At 31.5% G+C, this 22,838-nt stretch overlaps 2 protein-coding genes and 2 long non-coding RNA genes across 10 annotated transcripts; 2 read left to right on the top strand and 2 right to left on the bottom strand.

Moving 5' to 3' along the window:
* Nucleotides 1-1,691: 1,691 nt before the first annotated feature.
* On the bottom strand, nucleotides 1,692-6,177 carry LOC105832192. The gene is made up of 7 exons (XR_001138713.3): nucleotides 5,851-6,177; nucleotides 4,303-4,469; nucleotides 3,123-3,341; nucleotides 2,794-2,965; nucleotides 2,303-2,535; nucleotides 1,975-2,191; nucleotides 1,692-1,857 (listed from the first exon to the last, which is right to left on the bottom strand). It is a non-coding gene; the product is annotated as a major royal jelly protein 1 (long non-coding RNA).
* Nucleotides 6,178-7,514: 1,337 nt separating this feature from the next.
* Nucleotides 7,515-9,406, top strand: LOC105840993. 5 transcript variants are annotated; one of them, XR_004962992.1, is made up of 4 exons: nucleotides 7,532-7,601; nucleotides 7,802-7,856; nucleotides 7,924-8,099; nucleotides 8,168-9,406. It is a non-coding gene; the product is annotated as an uncharacterized LOC105840993 (long non-coding RNA). The 5 variants fall into 5 exon arrangements; XR_003625398.2 differs by having other exon boundaries at nucleotides 7,534-7,601; nucleotides 7,713-7,856; XR_003625399.2 differs by having other exon boundaries at nucleotides 7,534-7,601; nucleotides 7,713-7,856; nucleotides 8,001-8,099.
* Nucleotides 9,407-10,545: 1,139 nt separating this feature from the next.
* Nucleotides 10,546-14,195, top strand: LOC105840994 (UPF0764 protein C16orf89 homolog). Of its 2 annotated transcripts, XM_012688087.3 has the most exons (7): nucleotides 10,555-10,748; nucleotides 10,939-11,037; nucleotides 11,594-11,746; nucleotides 12,200-12,498; nucleotides 13,181-13,316; nucleotides 13,562-13,664; nucleotides 13,792-14,195. In XM_012688087.3, the coding sequence occupies exons 1-7, from the start codon at nucleotides 10,646-10,648 to the stop codon at nucleotides 13,931-13,933; spliced, it is 1,035 nt and encodes a 344-aa protein (XP_012543541.2). In that variant the 5' UTR covers nucleotides 10,555-10,645; the 3' UTR covers nucleotides 13,934-14,195. The 2 variants fall into 2 exon arrangements, with proteins under 2 accessions (XP_012543542.2, XP_012543541.2); XM_012688088.3 differs by lacking the exon at nucleotides 13,562-13,664 and having other exon boundaries at nucleotides 10,546-10,748.
* Nucleotides 14,196-14,365: 170 nt separating this feature from the next.
* On the bottom strand, nucleotides 14,366-22,746 carry LOC105840997. 2 transcript variants are annotated; one of them, XM_012688092.3, is made up of 5 exons: nucleotides 22,653-22,746; nucleotides 16,574-16,646; nucleotides 16,340-16,501; nucleotides 15,814-15,967; nucleotides 14,366-15,474 (listed from the first exon to the last, which is right to left on the bottom strand). In XM_012688092.3, the coding sequence occupies exons 2-5, from the start codon at nucleotides 16,643-16,645 to the stop codon at nucleotides 15,359-15,361; spliced, it is 504 nt and encodes a 167-aa protein (XP_012543546.1). In that variant the 5' UTR covers nucleotide 16,646; nucleotides 22,653-22,746; the 3' UTR covers nucleotides 14,366-15,358. The 2 variants fall into 2 exon arrangements, with proteins under 2 accessions (XP_012543546.1, XP_012543545.1); XM_012688091.3 differs by lacking the exon at nucleotides 22,653-22,746 and adding an exon at nucleotides 22,273-22,634.
* Between the last annotated feature and the right edge of the window lie 92 nt (nucleotides 22,747-22,838).

Consider the following 22,838-nt stretch of genomic DNA (forward strand, 5'->3'; position numbering starts at 1 on the left):
CTCAATTAGGCACTAAAATCTAATTTTCGAAACTCGACACTGTTTGTTCTCGTCGTCTACTAGTCTGTGAATACGAATTTCGTAGGTACAAACTGTAGATTTTTTATATTAAGCAAACATTGTTATGATGTGACAGCAAATTTACAATTTTTTCACGTTTTTGGAGGAAATTCCACTCCACAGACTGATAGCAATGCGTATTCTTTTATTCTGGAGAAGGATTTCCAAATCTATAAAAGAAATAAAAAGATATTGTTAAACAAAAATTACTATCTTTTTGTTGGTAAAACAGACAACTCCAGCATCCCCTTAAGGTGTGTTAATTTTTTCTAATTTCTGCGTTGGTGTAAAAATAATGATCTATTTTTTTTAGAGTCACTAAAGCCTTTTGTATCTAGCATAAAAATTAAAAACTGTTAAATAATTAAAATTTTAAAAAATTTTAATTTTTTAAGAACGTGTCAATTTCATTATCTTGTTTCTCTATGTAGGTAAAATGACTTTCAATAGCAAAAAGAGTCAAATTAATTGACATTATAATCTATCTATTGTTTATCTGTATAAACACCAATTTTCTTATTTATTTAACAATATATTATATTAATAGTACTACTTTAATTTTTAAAAATAACGAAATCAATAAATTGCATATGATAAAATTTACTTACAGATTATCATGTAGTATAACCTGCAGTATCACGAAATATAAACTTAATTTGCCTAACATTAACGCAATTACATTCGTTGCAGAATATAATATACAAATACAAATGCGTCATCTGGTGTCATCCGTCATCTTATCTGCAAGCGTAGTATTCACTTATTTATTTAATAAAAAGGTTACACTGTAAAAAATAAAAAAATATGAATGTATTATATTACACCATGAGTAATCTGCAACCTAAAATTTTACAGGCGATAAATAAAAAACAAAAAGGTATATCATATATGATATTTTGTGCAACAAAGGGTTTAACTATGGCACATGTGCATTGCATCCAATGTCGATATTGATGAATAACATGAATATATTTTGGGTTTTATTTAATAATTACAGATATTTCTTTTACAGAATGTAACTTGTCAATCAGTAAAGTAAATATATTAATTTTTCAGTAATTATACACAATTTTAAATTGAAAATTACTAAAAGGCAGTAAATATTCACTAGTTATCCCAGCTATAAGTACCACTACAAATCAGTAATACACTCATTGTCATTAAATAGTAGAAGATTGCAATCGTGATTCATAATTTTGTAAATCACAATCTTCGTTGCAACAATCACTCGATTCTACAAATCATGTTAATCTGCAATCTGATATTGATTAGGAATATATTATATAAGATTAACATTTGAAATACGATATTTGTTAAACTTATTTTTATTTACGAAGAATTCACTAAAAAATGGCAATTACATATTAATTCTATTATCATGTAATTTATCATTCTCATCAAACGCATTTTTGTTATATCAAAAAAAAATGGTAAAAAATTAATATTTTGTTGAAAAATAATTTGTTATATTTTATACAAATATACTAACAGAAAATGATACTTGATTCAGACAGTTATTTGATTAGTATCAATAACTTCAAATAAATTTCGTAAAAATTTAATATTATTTATTTTAAACATATAACATTTGCTAAATATCAGAAAATATTACTTATTTAAAATAAATATTATTCATTATTTATAAAATTTGTTATTAGTACTATTTAAGTAACTATTTGAATCAAATATTTTTTTTTGTCTGTGTTTTTATATAACAGAACATTTACTTATATAAATTCTCAAATTAAAATTATGTTGGTTAGAAGTTGAAATAGAAACATATGTACCATGGGTTCTCTGCAAAACAAAATTATCACATGAATTCAACTTTATTGAACATAGGTATTAAAATGAATGTATATAGAAATACTATAAACTAATAGTGTATACAAATTTTAAAAACTGTACAAGTACCTTAATTACAAGAAGCAAAACATTTTTTATTTGCCTTCCGTATTTCCGCCATATTTATCGAGTGAATGCGGTAATTTGTCTCATTTAGATTGTAACCAGTAACAAGAAAACGGTGGCAACGAGATGATACGATTTTTATACTTTTAGAATGTGATTTATTTATCACTCTCATACCTATTGTACATTGTAATTCTTCAGAATTTTGCACGACGACCTCCTTAAAATCATTATTACACTATTAGTGATAAACAATGTCTCTCTTGATTTTATTTAAACAATTATTATTATTATTAAATAATATGCAGAATATGTTTCTGCAATATCTCACCATATTATTGAAATCAATATTCTTAGTGGCATCAGCACACATAATGGATGTTTTTGGGAAATTGCTGAAAAGTAATGCGCATTCCTCGAATACTATCGGCCCTGTCTGGCCTGTTAATGTACCCGCTAGTTTAGTTATTTCACTCGCTTCTCTGTCACTTAACGAACAATCTATTAGCTTCGAAATTTCTATCTTATACAACTTGTCTCCCGAAAATGCAGCGTAATATAAATCTAGAATTTTCACGACACCGTTATTATAAATTGCAAAAGCTAACAAAATAAATATATATAAATTAACTTTTTTGCATTTTTATCTGTGTGCCTAAAAGAATGTACACACAAGTATATTAAAAAAGAAATGTTATTAAAAATTGTACGGAAAGAAAAAGCCAAGTGCTTAACATGGAAATACAAAAAAATTTGTTTCTATCATTTGAGACAATTTTTGGATTAAAAATGCCATGCAAATGCTATAAATTTAGTACTTGCCTTTACCAACGACCGCCAATTGTGAAATACCTATCGCCAAATCAAAAGTTAGATTTTCTATAGTAAAAGTTGCATTAGACGGTTTCATAAATTCAGTTTCAATTCTGCAGAATTTCGAAATATGTGGATTATATACCACTAGACCACTTTCCATTTCGTCAGTCATGAATAACTGCGTTGCAATTTTATAGAATATAAAATTGTTATTACAATCATATATAAATTTAGATATTATTTAAATACTGAAGGAAGTTTTTGATATCAATTAAATACATGTAATAAGAAATTATTTTTGACTTATACATTAATATCTAATCAAATATACTAACAATTGCATTATTTTGTACGTTATTACAATGTGAGACGTGAGTAATAAGTGTCGTTAAAACTCCATTAGTGCCATTTCTATTTTTAGAGACGTTAGACGGGATATGAATTCTTTTAACTAGCTTGTCAGTCGATAAATCGAAAATCAGTACTTGTGGAGGGCAAATCTGTTTCTCTGCAATTCTGCCAGAATCCATAAGGAAAATGTGGTTGCATTTTATCTGAACAATATAATAAAAAGTATTTCTTAGATGTTATGTTTTATACAGATTACTGCGGAACTGGTTAAATAATATTCCTGATATATATATCATTAAATTCTTTGTAAATGTAAATACAGGGTTGGGAAGTAACGATGAATTATTTGTAACAAAGTTATAGTTACAAGTACTTTAGTAACTATCTTAACTTTATTACTTTTCTCCATCTGTAACTGTAATTTAACTTAGTTAATTTTTTTGGTAACTAACAACTACTTTGATAGTTACTTTAATAGTTACTTTTTTGGAAAAAAATCGAGTCTACACAAGAAAAATTATATCAATTCTTAAAATTGAATAATTACAGTATTAATATACTAAATAATTACATTATAATTAAGAAACATTTCATTAAATATAACACAGATATTCCGAGTTGTGCATCTGTAAAACGTATGTGTAGCATTAGTGACTCTACAATAACGCTACAAGAGTCATCTGAATTATATATTTAAATATTAAATTCTATTAAAAATTAATAAAAATTTTTATTAAACTTTTGTAACGAAGAGACTGTATGGATCAATATGTGACAGCTGATGTGGCGTTATATTTTATTAAATTCTGATAACAATAACATATGATTTAGCCTTTTATCTTTATAAAATTCTTATTTTAGTGTACATAAAATAATAAAGCACATAATATAGAACAATTAGTAAAGCATAAAATGTAAGATTCTTATTTCTTATATTAAAAATAATATACGATTATTTTTTAAAAAAGTAATTAAAAAGTAACGACTTGTTATTTTTTTAGCAACTTTAACTGTAACGTGTATTTTTCAAAATTGGTAACTTGTAACTACAACTAGTTACTTTTTCAATGAAAAACTGTTACTGTAACGAGTTATTTTTACAAAGTAACTTTCCCAACCCTGTGTAAATACAAGATATAATTGTTATTTACAATTAGGACTTACATATATTCGAAAAACTGCTGTAATACCTTCGCAATTTGGTTTTCTATGCCAATCCCAATTAGGGTATGGATTCAATAGCGGACCGCCCTCTCCTTTTTCGTTACTTATTGTCATGATACTCACCGATACTCCTTCAAATTTTTCCGCAGTAAGAAATATTCTACCATCTACAATTTTGTAACACGCGTTAATATTTTAGAATTCTAATGTAATTATTAATATTATTAATTTCATTAACAAGATAAATATAAATACAAAACGTGTGTAATGTTTAATGGTAATACGGTTTTGCAGTTAATGTTAACTTCAACGGACAAAATGTGAAAACGTTGTACAATAATATAATAGTATCGTAGATTGACAAAGTTTTGTAATAATTATGTTAAGATAATTAATAAGATAGAAAATGTAACAGTTTTGTCAACGTAACATTTTTTAATAATAAAAATTCAGGTCAAATAATTATATTAGGTCAAATCTTATTAAAGAGGTAGTAGTAGTGTGTATAAATATTTTATAATTATTTCAAATTTCATATGATAACATTTCATTTAAAATTTTGTCATACTGAATGTTTATATTTCACAGTATTTCTATATAATATAATAATGGATATAAGAATGTATTTTTTTATAAACAAAAGTGTGGATTAACTTTCTTTTATGTACAATTATATTGAAATATCTTAAACAAGGCAATTGAAATACTTGTTACAATTATTAAACAATTTCTTTAAAAATTTTTTTTTGTAATTAATTACTACTTGTAAAACAATTCTCTATATTTTTATTATTTAATCAAAGTACTATTTTAACATGATGTACACACATACACACACATGCGCAGAACATACGCATACACTTTCTAAATTTCATAGAGTAAAAATACTGCCACTACAATTTTTCGAGTGATTTTCCAATAAGAATTAAAGTTCACTCTATTGTAGTGAATTTCTTGATATTCACTCTCTAATAAAGTGAATTTTAACTTTTATTGGAGTGGAAAATCACGCGAAAAATTATATTGGCTGTATCTTTAAAAGAATAAGAGTTTGCCAGAAGAATTTTAGCGACATTTATCCGACCTTGCTTTCTATCATTAATGGAAACGTCTTTACTTTATTTTGAACTAAAAATAACACATTTTTAATAAAGGGTGCGTTACAAAACTAAATGTTACAAACTTCTTAGGACATTCATTGTAAGAGATTTGGTAGCTCTTTATAGTGCATCTGCCACGTGGCATATTATGTATAATAAAGTTTTATTACTTCAGAATTTTGTATCATTTTATCTATTGATTTTATGTGAGATTGCCAGTGGAGGCATTTGTTCAGAATTTTAAACATTACAACATATCTAAAAACGGAACAATTTGATTGAAATAATTCTTTTATAAGAAACGTGTAGAGTTCTTTTACAGAACCTTGTATCTTTGTACAAAATTCTTTATATGTATAAATTTTTTAAAAATAATTTTATAAATAAATGTTCTTCTGTTAGACATATCTACATTTTTTTAGAAAGTATAAAAATAGTACCAGTTTACCTGATGCCTCATCCACATCCAGTAGAACGATCGAATTAACTTTATAATTGCCGGAATCTATCGCTTTCTGTTTTTGCTGTGGACTCTCCCAAAGGTAATCAATATATTTCCATGAGTATAAGAGATTTAACTTCACGCCAAAGGTCATAAGTGCCATTGATAGAATTAATATAACAAATATATAGTTATTCATTTTTAACGCGGCAGATAATTCAATATTGTTATATACGATAAAATAATATATCTTGATTAAATCAACAGATACGATTCTTACAAGCATGAATGCCTAAATGAAACGATATTATATATTATTTTTAGTATTTATAAGCCGTTTTGAATACATATGAAATAATGGTACTAAAAGATTTTGTTTCAAAAATATATTTACGAGAATAATTTAGTTTAAATTTACATTAAATTATATTTTTAAATTTTATATAGATATAAAATAATTAAAATTTTAAAAATGCTAATCTTGCCAAAGTCTTATTTTAATTTATGATGTATGTGACTTAATTACACAACAATTCCTTATCTCATAGTGAATCACAGTTACAGTGACAAAAAATACACATAAAGACATTTAAAAGTTTATTTATTAATAAATGAAGAAATTAATTGCTTCGAAATAGATATAAAATCTCATAAGTACATATTACCAATTATGAATAAATCCAAATCTTATAAAATATGAATAAAAATGTATTTAAAAATTTTTATCAAGAATTATTTATGTAAACAGAACACGTGCATAAACGCATACTTAGATATACATATGTAAAAATAATTTATTAGCAACATATAACACTATAGTGATATATGCATTTTAAATTTAAGCTAAACATTTTAAATTAGGTAAGAAATTTGGGTAATTTGGGTCGCAGAAGCGATAAAATTTTTAATTGACGGTGTAATAAAAGATATGAAGAAATTATAGAAAATTAAAATAAAATTCTGTTAATTGAACATCATATACACACGCAGAATTTTATTTTAGTCTTTTATAATTGTATGTAACTATAAATAATTTTATATAACTAAAAATTTTTTATCGTATAAAAGAATTTTAAAATAAAAAATAAAGCATAAAAACTGTATTACTAATATGCTTGCATTTTGGAATATACAATTCTACAAAAATTTTTACTTTTATGTTTTGATAAAATATTACAATAAACTATAATTTATACTAAAATTTTTAATATTACTTGCAATAACATTGTAATATAAATATTTACATAAAAATATTATAAAATTTTGTATCTATTACACATTGCTCTCTGTATACATATATAATATAAAGAAAAATAGATATATATAACAATTTTTAATAATCTTTTGACTGAATTAAATTGAATCTGAACATTGTTGCAATTGTGTTTATTTATTACTTTGATTTTACACTAAGAATTTGCAAAAAAAATTACAATATATATATATTACAAAAATCTTTAATTTCGTTTTGCTCTGTTTTATATCTACAAATTTTATAATTACGTTAAATAACAATGCTTTAATAAAAAAAATTAACAATTTAATTTAATCATAAGACCGCCAATTTTATTTGATGTATGTACCCATTGAAAATGAGTATCTGTGACTATATAGTTCGAGGTACACGTTTTGTATACGCAGAGGCGCCACTGAACGGCATCCATCTAATTGTACAGATATTGCAAAGTACTTGAGTTGCACTGTCTGCACTATTAGCCCGTCTCCTTTTGACTGCTATATTGGGGCAATAAGTAAAAGTGAGCAAATATAAATATTATAAATATAATATATATATATATATATATATATATATATATATATATATATATACATATATATATATACATGTATGTATGTATGTATACTAGCCGTGTATTGCATCAGTGTAATAGTGTAATAGCAGCGAAAAAAGCAATAGCATGAGTGTAATAGCAGCGAAAAAAAACAATTCTTTTAGTTCCATTTTACACTGCCTTACTATCTACACTTCGTACACCTATTATATATTGTAGGTATGTACCAAATATATTATCTACATTACCTATACGTCAAATCCGTATCATACTGGGCATTTTAAAGATCACGAATGGAAAATCAGCGTTAGACCAATCAGATAACCTTATTCTAATCTGTTTCGTTTCTGTTGAAACAACGAGATTACACGTGCACCCGAGTGTGGCGCCCGAGCGTGTGCGAAAGGTCAGGTTTCGGAGAACTGTCAAAAGTGGATGTTAAAAACAGTGGACGATAGTGCGGTTAGTATCATGTTATTGTATAGAATAATTCTGTGCAAATCCATTTCTTGAATAATTTGATTTTTTAGAGAGAAAGAGAGGGAGGGAGAGAAAGAGAGAGAGAGGTTCACGGATGTCTTAATTTAATAGATACTGCGATGCGGAACACTAACCATCGGCACGAGGAGCCGCTCGTTAAGAAGTAGACTATCCGATCGCCTCGAGGAACATGGACCAAATCCCGGATGACCGAGGACTTCCGCCTCTCACTGTTTAAAGAGATCTAGCTAGGAGCGTGCAATATAGTGCACTGACCTGAGGTGTACCACAGAGTACGCTGACCCGAATCACATCTGAAGGCCCAATCAAAGGATGCGAAGGATGCCTACTGACATTTTCCTGGGTAACAGCGGCACTCTTCATCGTTCCCTGATGTTTATACTGAAGCTCGGCTGGCAATCCAGATTTCGCTTACCGGTGCTCCTGGTTATTGTCTTTGTCGCCATGGATTATAGGCTGCAGCTGGAGATCGAATTCGGGGATAATACGGATCAACACGATGACCTGTGATTGAAATGGATGGCATCGAGATTGACATATCTGTCCGATAATTTGTATCTAATGTATACATGTCTAATGTATACGCGCATGAGATGGTTTCTACTTCGATTGTACCAGAAACTGTACTTGATTAGATCTTTTGGAATGTAACTAACTATTGACGAGCGATAATAATTGTACATTTTAAACAAAATTTTAGCTCACAGTTTACAGTTTTGCGCTTATTACTTGTTGACTATTAATGTTTGGACTTGCGAGATTGACATATGCATTTGTCGTATACAATTAATTTGAGAATTTTCTAATATACATTGTATTTATATATATTATCCTATCTTATAATATATATGTGTCTTATAACATATTTATATTATATAAATTATACATTGTCCAAATTGAACTGATAAACATAATTTAATAGAATAATTTATTACAGCAATTTATAATAAAAATAATGAGAGGATTGACTTTCAGAAATCTTGGCGAAATAACGTTGAGATTTGTTTTTTAATCTGTGAAGGTAATGAATAAGATAGCGAAGTTGATAGAAAAAAAATGAGATACTATATAAGTGCATGAAAGGGGAGATCTTCCACTATTTTCATTGCTGCGATTAATTCCATTTATAAACTTCGCGCTTATTAAGCCGACGATAAGTAATAAATGTAGCAGATCCTTTACAAGGTTTACTTATTGTAAAGATGTAATATAAATTATGTCAGAAATCTGACTTAAATATGAAAATATAAAAATATGAATATAAAATGTACGCATGGAGGAACTTATTTTGTAATTTTAATTCTAGTGTATTGTAAATTATAAAATATATTACGGTTGTGTTATGAATAAATAAACAAGAGATTATTTATTTTTAAATATTAGATATTACAGATTTTTTCCTATTCATTTCTCTGATGTAAATACACGTTTTTCATTTATTATATTTAATAATAAAATAGAAGAGATTAGTGTGCGTGAAAAATCTTTTTCACAGAAAGGATTAATTTTATTCTCGTTGATACACACCACGTATATGGCGCTCAATGTTTAAAAAAATATTTTTTTTAATACACTTTTATTGTTGACTGAAATGTTAAACGAAAATATTTGAAAGTATTTTAAATTAGCTTTCTTCTAAAAAGTAATGAATCAAGAAAAATATTATGTACTATCTAGAAACGAACGAATCTTAAATATTGGAACATTTGAAATTAATCCTTTGCACTCCGAATTATATTTTAACAAATTCAATTAAATGTCAGTTTTATTTACACTATTGTTATATTTTGTAATTTTCAAGTGTATAATATCTTGCTGATGTCGAGTCACACTCGACATAGGAGTGCAAAGGGTTGAAATATTTATTTCAGAAAACAGACAGAAATTTTTTCTTCTAATCATTTTTAACTTTAATTTAAAAAATTGCTTTTTTAAGCTGTATTTTTTGTAGATATATTTATTTAATAGAAATATATACTGTATTTGAAAGAGATCAATTTTTTTTAATGCAAAAAGAACGCGCAAAAAGATTTTTAATCAAAGAGAAGAAAAGGTATATCATCCATCTGGCGTCATTGGCAATAATAAATTGAAATGCAGAATTTTATTAGCCCAGGACTTTTAAGGATATATTTTTTAATTACGAGCTACCCCGAGGTGATAAATAACTCTTTTTCAATTCCGTTGAGAAGCACCGCTGAAAATAGAGAGCAAATCTCTCACAAATGCGGTCGGAAAGTCGCGATAATCCAACGTGGCCCCGCGGAGAACACTTCTCCTGTCGCCTCATGAAGAAAAAGTAGTATCACGTGCTCCCGCATTTACCGATTCGTTTCGGGAGCATCGCGCTTTTTCTTCATCATTCTATTTTTCTTTAGGGAAGAGGCAATCGACGATAAATTTCGCTGACGTTTAGCTTTTGGTCGATCGGCTCACGGTGGGGGTTTCGTCTTATATAGACGACGTGCGAATGAAAATTTTCAGTTTTTCTTTACGTAACCGTCCCGATGGAAACTAGAGTTCCAGGATTTTCCAGTGTCCTCGGGATACTCCTTCTGTTCGCCTGCTTCTCGCCGCAAACCGAAGCGGCATTCGACCCCGAAAGTTTCCGTGAGTGAAATAAACAGAATAGTGAAACATATGAAACGTATAAATTTAAAAAACAATTTTTATTTTGCATTGGAAACATATTAATCTGAGATGTGTCAAAGGCGTATGATGGGTGTCTTTAACATATCTCTTGTGAAGAAACTTAATTTGCTAAATATCAAATAGAGTGATGAAATATTGTTTATTTCAGAGGTAAAACTAGTTGCCTTAGAAAAGGTTCTCAATTACATTAATGACAGACCGGAGCAAATGAATGTGGACGCTATTTTTGGTGTTACTTTGGCCGAGGGTAAGAGTCATTATAATTGTGAATTATAACAGAATCATTGAACAACAAGACATCGATAAATAATCACATATTTTTTGCGGGAAACCTATCAGAATTTCTAAAATATAAAATAAGAATTTTCTTACAACATTTATTGGAATTATTTTAAAAGTCATCTGATGTTAAAAATAAGTTATTTTTAATGTCATTATTATAATTGTTTGAACTTTTGACTATTATATGATGAGTATTATGATCGAAGATTTTAACACTGAAAAAAGTTTAATCGAAGGTCAAAACGTTTGTTTACATATATGTTATTAAAGCGTAATATAAAGTCTATAAAAGAAGACACATTTCAACTAACTTGACTCATGGGCTTGTCATTTTATATTTTTGATTTTGAATTGTTTAAGCCTCTAGTAATTGTCTCTACTATTTTTAAAATATAAAGCTTCAAAAAGCTAAGAATTATATATATTGAATTATAATTTTATACTAAAAAGTATTTAAAAATACAAATACACACTATAATTCAAAATAAATTTGATAATCAAACTTTCTTTAATTAAAACAGCTAATTTAGTAGCAGCGCTTCTGCATGAAAATGTGATATATTTGAAAAACGAATTTTTCTTTGCTCTCAAAGAAATAACTGTACTGTCAGATCAGATTCGAAGAAAGTTGATAAATACTATTATTGATACTACGAAAAACGAAACGATTTTAGGTACGTATTATTCAATTAGGTACATATGGTATACAAGCAAGAGACAAACGGTTAAGGAATTATTCTTTTTATTCTATTTCTTTGCTGTACGCATGTTCCGCACTTGAAATGACACATGAAATTAGGGGCTTATAAAAAGATGAAAAATGCAAATTATTGTAACAAAAACTTTTTTCTCTAAAAAAACAGCTTTTTAAGCCACAAATTAATTTTCTTGAATCGCATTTTAAAAATGGAAATCTTACAATCGCTTTAATAATTTTTATGCACTCTTATCTTGGGAATTTTTGTAATTGTAAAAAATTAGAATTTGGAAGCTAAGTAAAAGAATCACGTTTTTTTTGTATTTAAAGGCATATTGCGAGAAAATTTTTAATTATTGATTAATAATAGCAAACGCGCGTATGCAATTAAGTTTTGTTCACTTCTTTTGTGAGATAAAAAGTTTTGCAGTGCTATCGAATTTATACAATCCCAATTTGTGGGTAAAACCTATATTGTGGACAAGAATCTTGTCGAGATCAAGACCCAAACCCAGTCAGTCATTAAACTATTTGGAAGTCGTTAAATTTATGTACCATGGAACTCCCGATGAAATGGAAAGCGATCAATGCTTAATTGAAATTGTGCGTAGCAGTTTAAAAGCGAAATGTGAAATTCCTGCCAGTTGTACCGCAATATTGATGGAGGAAGATGATTCTTCTGGATATCCTCTCACGCACAGACTGCTACTCGTTCAAGTTGCTAAAGCGGTAAAATCTTAGCAAACTTTTAATAATTATATCATACATTTATTATACAGAAATAGAATAGTCAAGCATTCTTATATCTGATGTAAGGACGCTCGATTATTCTATTAGTTTGAATGTCTCTGTAAAATTTAAACAGAATTCTCTTGTTAGTTTAAAAGTTACTTAATTTTTTGTTTATTTTCTCTCTCTCTCTCTCTCTCTCTCTCTCTCTCTCTCTCTCTCTTTCTCGATTCTTATGCAAAATCGCGTTTTGTAGCACTTTATAGATAAAAAAGTAACATTACGAATTAAATCTGTATATATATTAATAAATCTAATTTATAATATTTGTACAAAAATTTATTTGCACATTTACTTACTCGTTTAAAAATCATTTACCTAAAATTGTAGCAAAATAAAGTCATTTTCTATTTAAAGTTTCCATTTAAAATTCTTATACTTTAACTCAGATTTATCAGATTTGATTTAAATTTATCCTGTCTGCCAGTTTTCAGAAAACCAAAATAAAATTTTTATTTTCACTTCCGACAACTATTGCCAAGAAAAAAAAGTGAATTTAAATACGCTCTCTATATTACATCAGTGTATTATGTTTACGAAAAACAGAGAAAAGTCTTTCTTAAACATTTTTAAGTTTATCTTCCATTTAAATTTAATTAATAAAAAAAGAACTCGATTTTAGATGGGATGCAAGGAGACTAATGCGTCATCGTTATCCTCTTTGGTATCTGCGTATTGTGCCAGAATCTATCAAGATCTCGTTAAACTCGAAGCATGGAATTTCCCAAGGATTGCGCGGGATCTTATGATGGAACAAGGTACACGATAAAAAGGGTTTCATTATATCGAGACTTTACCTCGCTTTAAAATTAAAAATCGACTATGCGCGCGACATGATCGAATATATGTTATTATGGATTTTTGATTAACAATCATGAATGACGCGTACAAAACATCTTTTGTAACCGAAGGGTTAAATAAAAATATATAGAAAGTATATGCGTATGTAAAATAAAATATATCGTATGTGATAAATATTGCGTTTTTTTTCTTATATTTTTAGTCGTTTTATGCGGCATGGAAGGTTATCACGAATTTGTCGATAAACATTACGAAGATAAAATACTGAGTTGGTCTCATTCGAGCGGTTGCTTTGGCTTATTAGGGTAATTGTTTATGCATTAAAAATATATTTTTTGTAAACTCTCTACTATAAGAAATGCCGCATCAAATATTGTATAAGAAAGCTATCGCAAAATATTCAGAATATTAATATTACGTTAAACATTTCAGATTTTCTGACGAACATAAAATTGCTCGGCGATCATCATCGACAATCGACTTTGGATGTGAGAATCATACAACAAGCGTTGCCGCCGCGAGTTTCGCCATATTTATTCGGGAAAATATAGAAAACGCTCTCAACCAGAATTAATTTTATATTATTTACGTTTTACTAAAATAATCACATTTGTTTTTTTTTTGTATTTATTTAATTTTCTCTATTAAAGTTTCATTAAAATATCACAGTTTTTTTATCAAAACATATTCTAATTTATTATAGTTTGATGATTTATATTGCTAATAAGAAATACACAATGCAATTTTAAAAAATTAATGTAACAAATGTATTTTGTAAACTGCATTTAAAAGGATTATGGGAAGCTGAAATATATTATATAATGTGCAGCAGATATATTTTGTATAAAGATTTATTTAGAAAGATATCGTGACTTTTAGGATTGCAACAAGCGGTACTAAAGAAACAACTTATTTATTTAATTAACTTATTTATTATGATTTTTACTTATAATACATTAACTTATTTATTAGTAATAAATAATATTAATTAAAGTTGGAAAAGGTACAATGGCACATTTTGTATAAAAAAAAAAGAATAAACAGTAAGTAGGTATACAGATTAATTTTTTCATGATAGTGTTATGAAAATGTATTTCATAATGTGCATAACATACTATTTGTTTTTCCTCTTGACAAATTTTAAAAAACTAAAAGCAAAGCGGATTAATTGTTTGACTAATTTATGAATTCTATTGTATTTTAATATTTTGTTATTGCTGCTGTGTCTCAACGATTTAACAATAAAGGTAATACTTTTTTTGTCAAAAATTCATAAAAAAACAATTTGTAAATTTTATAATAGTGCAGATTAATTTGTCGATAACTTAACTCAATTTACTAATCATCTATCTCTTCTCCGCTTTGATTAAGAGACGATAAAAATAATAATCTCTGTTAATGCTCCTTTAATTTGATATTAAATAGCATATAAAAAGCTTATTATTATAAAATCATTGTTTAATAATTGCACTTGGAATATTCAACGTTCAAAAGCAGAACTCTTCAAAATCACGGCAGTACTTATTTGTTAGACAAAGTATAACAGTAATATAAGTTATAAATACAATCTAATGTACAAATGTGTCCTACTTTGTGCTTACTTTATGGGATGCTCTTGTGAAACATCCAGTCATGTAAATCGAAATATATCGTGCTTTGGTGCAAACTGCGACAGGAATACCTTTTACGATGTTGTTTACATATAGATTTACAGTACATTAACAAAAAGATATTCCCGCGTCGTTATACTCGGATAAATAATGACTGTAAGAAAAATCGGCTTTAGCCCGACGTCACTCGGCGAACCAGGGATACGTGTTATCTGCGAAAACGGCATGAACCACCGCAATTTGCAACCGACAGTAACAACGGGTCGACACGTTGCTTATAAATGTTTATACGAACGGCAGCGGTTGCTGCGGTCGTCACGCCGTTCTCCAGCCACGATCGCTTTCGCGGACAGACACCCGCAATCGTATCTACACGTTCAATCTCGACCTCATGCTCGCCGATAATTGTACGGTTTTCCATAAGGACCTATTCTTTTGTTCATTTTCTCGATCCTCAGCTCCTGAAAATAGCTGTACACTACCAGCCACATGTATGTGTACACCACTGCAAAAGGTTAAAACGATATTATAAATTTTTATGCACTAATTGCACAAATATGGTTTCAGTTTTTATAAGTCTCTTTGATTAAAAAGAAATAATTTTTCTCATCAATTAGATGTTAAAAGCAGACGATCTTTATAATTAAAACTGATTAATGTTGATTGATAATTGTTTCTGTATGTTGTCACTTTTAATTATTTCATTATTTTCAATCGTAAACAACGAACAAGAAAGAAAGAGAGAAATAAAGAGCTTTCTTAAGATATAATTTCTTCTGTGTAATAAAAATTTGATTGAAGATTCGCGATGGTATTTAAAGCGCGACTGACGTTAAGTACTCACCGACGGCAATTAGACCGAAAATGAGCCAGAGAACGCCGTTGAGAACTTCACTGTTGACGAAGAACATAATCGCAGTGTAAAGGACACTCACAAGAAGAGCGACAGCCAGCATAATGCCCAAAACCACCCACGGCAACATCATGAATGTATTTTTCTGCAAATTCAAATTAATCAGCGAGAACTGAATTTTTTTGTATAAAGTAAGTAAAGTAAGATCGTACGAAGTATTAAAAAATCAATAAGAAAATTAAAACTACAAATTTTGTATAAAAATAAAAAGATGTACATATGTATTTTTTAATTATAAATATTACATGAAAGATGTCTAAAACTCGGTAAGTGTTATCATTAATTATATATTGTCTCAACGATTTCTGAGCTATAAGTTTTTAAATTTAGAAATTTTAGACGTTTACTTTGCGACTCTAATATCTTTAATATTTTTTAATCTCTTTAGTCTTTTGTGGTTTGATTATTCTTCTGCGATATTTTTTTATCATATATAGATACGAAAATACTTTCTTACCCTTAAAGCGCCGATTATGAGTAACAGAGAGATCAAGATGGTCATACAGAGGTTTATCGCAAAAATGATCTTCACGGCCGTCTTGTCCAGAATGTCGATGATTATTGTTTTCCATTCTACGTTCACCGTGAAGATCAAGATCAGGGAAATCACGGCTAGCACCTGCACGAAGCAGACTTGTGTAGTAATTGAATCACGTACAAATATACCGTGGAGAAATTATTGTGTACTCACGATACCGCATACTCCGCTAAAGAGTGTTCCCGTTTTCAGGGAACAACATCTGCAACAGGTCCTTAGCTGCATTCTAAAATAAAAAGAAATAGTTCCGTTGTTTTAGCAAATTAACGAAATAGCCAAATAGATAACAAATATTTATTATCACATACAAATACAATTCTACGTTATAAATAATTCTTTTGTGATAACATTAAATTTGTGACAACATTAATACTCTGTATTTTTCTTTTTCTTCTTATGTTAAATCTGATAGATAAGCAATTTTCTTATAATACATGAAAAATTACTAAATACAATATTGTAAATAACTAAGACAGGGATTTCTAAAGTGAATCGCGACATTTTTTTCAGCTATAATGATAGGAATCGAGACTAAATTTTGAAATAAATTTCTAAGTAATCTCCCTGTGCATGAAAAATGACCATTTGCGACATCAAAAACACTATATGAATAGAAATAAATATATTCCTTAAATCTTTATACCTTACATTTTGAGAAATAGATTCACAAAATTATACCCAATAACAAAAAAATTAAAAAATATAGGATCGTATAAATAAATAATCTCAATATTCTTCCTCCTTCTTGCTTTATTGTATAATCATTAATACTAGATGAGTCGCGAATGTTTGAATTAAAAAAAATGGATCACGACCCACATAAAAACTTGGGAAACCCTGAGCCAAGATATCGGAAATAAGTTAGCGTTCTTTTTCAGTCGTTAACTTTTAGAAGCAGGGGAAATAGAAAAACATCGCTTTTAAAATAGCGATGTCGCGATGTTTTCACGGCATCATTTTGATCGCATCAGTACGTCCGAACACAGGCTTTGCATAATTCCATCGTATATCCGCCACACCCGCACCTCACCCACCAGATCGTTGACGATGACGTAGCGGATTACGGAATATTGGGCGATGATGCAACGGGATGATCCGTTCGCGCCGCGAGATATCGCAATATCGTATATAAGCGACGTTAATTCGCGTTATGTCGAGAATAAGGGAAATTTGGGTCATTGGCATGTGCCGCGCGCGCTCGCGTCTATTTTAGACACTTAAGCCGTCGTCGCTGACCTTCCTTCCGGCGTTTATTATTATTTTCCTAACACCCAGGGTTCCGAAATCCGCGCGGCGACGGGAGATGGATACATCCTCGTGCAAAGCAAACCCACGTACGGTTTAAAGTTTTAAATATCACGCGAGCCTTTGACGATTATTTTTATTTATCGTCTCCGGTGAAAAGTTTTCAGAATTTTTGAGGTAAATTGAATTTTTTACAAATACTGAGAAAGCCTCCATCTTTGCGAAAAATTTTTTATATATATAAATTTTCTAAGATTCGTATAAAAAATTATTAAATCATACAGAAATCGTGAAAAATCCTGAGAAAAAATTTCAAATTCCGATGATTTTTATATACAAATCTTAAAATACTTTGGAATTCGCATGCATAAAAAATTCTGAGGGAAAAATACAAGCGCTCTCAGTATTTGTGCAAAGTGTTCTCAATTCGTATAAAAATTCCGAGAAATATTCTCACCGGGGATCTCGTCCACAACAAACGGGCCGCGACGTGTGTTTCCCATTTTTGTCCAAGCGAATAGCAACGAAGGCGAAGGCATGGGTTCAAAGAGCCCGATATTTCTTTGGGCCTCTCACCGAGATCTGAGGTCAGTCGGAGAAGCAAGATCGCTGCGGGATCGCGTATACAAGCGACCGCGACCAAGTTTGCTCGAGGTCTCCCGAGCCTCATAAGGAAACGCGTCTCACGGTCCTACGTCGGTTTACTCCGCGTAAAAAGCCACCGCATCACCGTCGAATGATGCCCGGCCGATTAAGATTACCTTGGTGGTACACGATAAATTGACGGCTGTACTTGACCGACACTCTCTCGAGAGCGTGGCGTCGAGAAAAACTCCAGACGCTTAAGAGGCCCCAATACCTGCCTCAATCCTATCTCGATTCACGAAGGTGACGGAAGGAAGAAAAATTCGAGAGTTCTTGTATCTTTCGCAAGATTATCTTTGAAAGACTCAAATTTACTAAACACGGCGTGAAGAGTTGCGTCGGTTTCACGGACGTTAATTGGAAAATACGGAACAATTAAATAACACGGCTAATTAGTGGCGAATTGTTTTATGCTGCGGGCGGCGGTCGGCGGGGGGGGGGGGGGGAATTTCTGGCGTATTGTCTAGCCTGTCAAGCTAAACCGGTTTCGGGTTTTGTTGACAAATGGCTCGCACAGGAATGCATAAATTCTGCATGAATTTTCTCACTTCGGACGTTATAATCGGCGGTGACGTCTGTGACGAGTGTCACTATTGATGACTTTCGGACGTTTGGTTAGAAAAAATGTGATCTCGAGAAGCAACATTTAAACAACGAAGTGTTGATAATAAATCTTTTATTAACGAAAATTTATAAAATTACACACTCAAGTGTTACACACTGTTACATATTAAAAAGTTTTAACAAGTTTTAATCAGTTACGTGAATTAAATAACATTTTGGTGAATTTTTAACTTTCATACTTTATTATCTTAACACGAAATATTTAGTTAAAAGAACAACCTTATTTAATCCTTCTCTGTATTGCTTTATTTCAATATAAGCAGCGTTTATTTGATGTACGTATCTAGAATAATAAAAAATCAAAATAAAAAATAAAATAAAATAAATGATAAAAATAATAAAGCAATTTTTACAAAATCTAATATTTCTCGAGTTAAATTGTTTAACCCCATTATTTTATTTAAATTGACGACGTATTAAATAAGAGCAATGACAAAGAGAATTATATCTATATAGAAATAATTAAAAACAATTCAAGTTGAATATAAATTCGATGCTATGAGTTTAACATTGCAATTCTAACGTTCATGGCACAACGCAAGTTGCTAATAGACAAGACCGCTGCACTCGTAGGTGCATCCCGGAAGAACGCACTATGCGCCGCTGAAACGCGCGATTCTATCCGGCTTACGCAAAAAAAGGGATTGCGTCACCGCACAAGAGATCACTGTGAGGCTCGGGGATCATTTTCCTAAGGAGAGCGCACGAGCGCTTTAAATGTCAGTATTATACGAGTCTCTCTCTCTCTCGCAATAAACGAATACGTTATGCGTTTACGTAACCGTTTCCGAAGGCATTGATTATTAATGATAGAAGTATCAATTATAAAAGTAGAAAATATATGCGCGTTTACGTTGAGTTACGAGCCAATAATGGATTTTTGCGTAATTCAGCGTAAATTTATTAGTTAATAAGAATGGGTGTAGAGTCACAGCGTACACTGTTAAAATGAATTTATATTCGATTTGAATTGGCTTTTAAGATTTCCACGGATATTTTATTCAAGAATGCTAAGGAGTTACGGGTTGTCTTAGGAATAACTCGATTTGACGGCTGTTAGTAACAGCTTGTTACACCTACTTAAATTTCATTAAAAACGATTTCATCTGATCAACTCACTTTTGCAATTAAATAGATTAGTTAATATGGATGCTGCTTACTTTTTTTAAAGTTAAATTAATTAACGAAACAATAAAGTTAAACTATTTATCTCGAAAAAAATGTATTAAATTTGAAATTTATTATTTATTAGATTGTGTTGATATAGACGCTGCTTACTTTTTTTAAACTAATCAATTTAATTACAGAAGTGAGTTGACCAGATGAGATCATTTTTAAACTGTATGTTTTAAAATAATAAATTTTGACACACAAAGAAGTTAAAAAGTAAAATTTTATTTAACTTAAAGATTAATTAATCCTTTAATATTTAACAGTCTACACTGTAAAAAATTTTTGTAAAATTACAATTATAATAGTAGGTAATTTTGAGACCCACTATAGTAATTGTAAATTTTTATGTGTATATAATTTTGTATATAAATTTTGCAAAAATTTCTTAATTTGTTTTTTACACTTGTGTATACACTGTAAACAAATTTATTACAAATTAAATTATTTTTACTTGTATACTGCAAAATTGAGGACAAAAGAAAATTTACAATTATTATAGTTGGTCTCGAAATTAGCCACTATTATAGTTGTAATTTTACAATAATTTTTAACAGTGCACGTTCGAATTAAATCGATTAGATTCAGCGTCGGTACACGCGTTTAAAAAGAGTTTTGTGCTTCACAGATCGTTCATTTTATGAAAACTGACGTGTATAACGTCGATAGACATGCCTAATAACGAAGTCCATGCATTTGCGTTTTTCAGTGCATATATGATGTCTTGACGCTTGACGGTCGAATGTGTGTGTTTATCGAACATTACGCAGCAAAGATAACGGACAAAAAAAAAAGGAAAAAAAACCTCGCGGAAGACATCGTCGCGATCAAGGCGGGGTGCGTTACACGCGCGTGCGATTGTCGTTAAATTTAGGCGGTGAGTAAGCCGCGCGCAAAAAAACGCCGCTTAAAAATACACGATCTGCCAGTCGATCGGTCCGCTTAAATGGGCCAATATCGGTTTTCTTGACCCAGATATTGACGATTAATCAGGAAGGAAAGGCCAAGGGACGGGCGCCCCGTCGAGATATTTCGCGTGCGCGCTCCGTTCGACGGGCAATTAACGTAAGAAGAAGGGGGTGTGGTCTCTCTGTCGGGAGAGGTAAAGAACGGAGTAGATCGATATATTCTGCAAATGTTAGGTCGTCCTAAAGATATCTCTTTACGATCGACGGAGAGAGAGAGTGAATGAAGAGATAAATTGATTTCGATTCCGCGCGATTTCTACGTCCTCCGGTCTATTAAAAGAAGCGGCTCGCGCTGGAGATTAAAGGTGAATTAGAGATTAAAATTTTGTCGATTACAGATATTTTAATTTTAATCGGTCCCCGACGGATTTCAAATTTTATCCCCCCGGAATTTATATTTCGATTCGGACTTCGTTACACGTTTTAAATATTTTCGTCGACCCAAGTGACTTATCGTGATGACCTCGTCCATTTTTGCGAGCCGATGCGATCGAAGGCGCGCGCGTTTGTAGACGTGGGAGAATGGACAGTAGGTGGTCGATCCTTATAAGCTCTATCGAATTTACCGTGGCGAGTGCCACGGTGAATCTCTCTGATTCCGCAGAACGCGGGCAAAAGTCGTAGTATTTAATTCTCTCGGGGGATGCCTGAGAGAGATGCGCCCAGCGGAGTCAAGTGATTTATAGCACCTAGCGGAAACGCACGGCGGGTCGTCGTGCGTATTCGCGCGAGGCAGGTTTCGCTGCGCGAAATCGCGCGATATCTTATTTTTATACCACAGTCACGATCGCGACCTTCTGCGTTTCGCTAGAACGCGGTTGCAAAACGTTTTTGCCGAGGTAAAAGAAAATCAACGTAACAGCGTATGCGGCTGATTATACTATTCACGGTGATTTCGAAATTCATAATTTCAGCGCGCGCTCAGACCGTTGGAGCGAAGATCGATTGAAGTGCGCACGAAATCGACTGTTGCGCAGATTGTTGCGGCAAAACTATAATATAAAACTCTCCGAACGATTCGGTTACATCACCAAACGAGCCACCTTGTTTACGCGTCACCTTTGTCATCGGCAATTTCGCGTTCACTTTCAAACGTTCGTTTCCTACACGATCGCGTGATACGCCGAAAACCAACGCTAAATGTCACCGATCGCGAACGAGAGGAAGGCATCGACGATATCGGTATTTTCCGTTACTCACTTTTCCTCTCTCTCCTCCTCCTCTCCTCCGTCACGATTTCTCTCCTCTCCCTCGGGATCGGTCGCGCGCGCAGGTGCCACACGGTCGTGCGTGCCGCCGATTCGGGAAAGTTTAATTAGCGCGGCGGCGGATGTTGCACACGAGAGCGAGATCCGCGGGAGACGTCGTGACGCGACGGTGACGGCGACTTTGACGAGGAGGCGAGAGACGCGGAGAGGTCCAGCGCGCGCGCACACACAAACACACACACGCGCGCGCGTTCGCGCGAGTTCCGCTCGCAATAGGAGATGACCAGAAACTGTGCCAAGAACGCGGTGCCGCGCCGCGCCAAGCCAAACCGCGATGTGGCGTGTATACACCTACGACGCCGTTACACCTACATCGGTTGCCCCGGTGCGCCGCGCCGCGCACCAACACCACCGCGGAGCGACGACGACGACGGAGAGGCCTACTGCTGCCACGCGCGCGGAGAGTCGGTGCGCTACCGCGCGCGCGACTTACGCGCGAGCCGCGGCGCGTTAATACCGCGAGATGCCTGCCTGCCTGCCTTGCCTGCCCGCGTCACG

Source organism: Monomorium pharaonis, chromosome 4 (assembly GCF_013373865.1).
Source record: "Monomorium pharaonis isolate MP-MQ-018 chromosome 4, ASM1337386v2, whole genome shotgun sequence".
In the NCBI taxonomy this organism is placed as follows: Eukaryota; Metazoa; Arthropoda; class Insecta; order Hymenoptera; family Formicidae; genus Monomorium; species Monomorium pharaonis.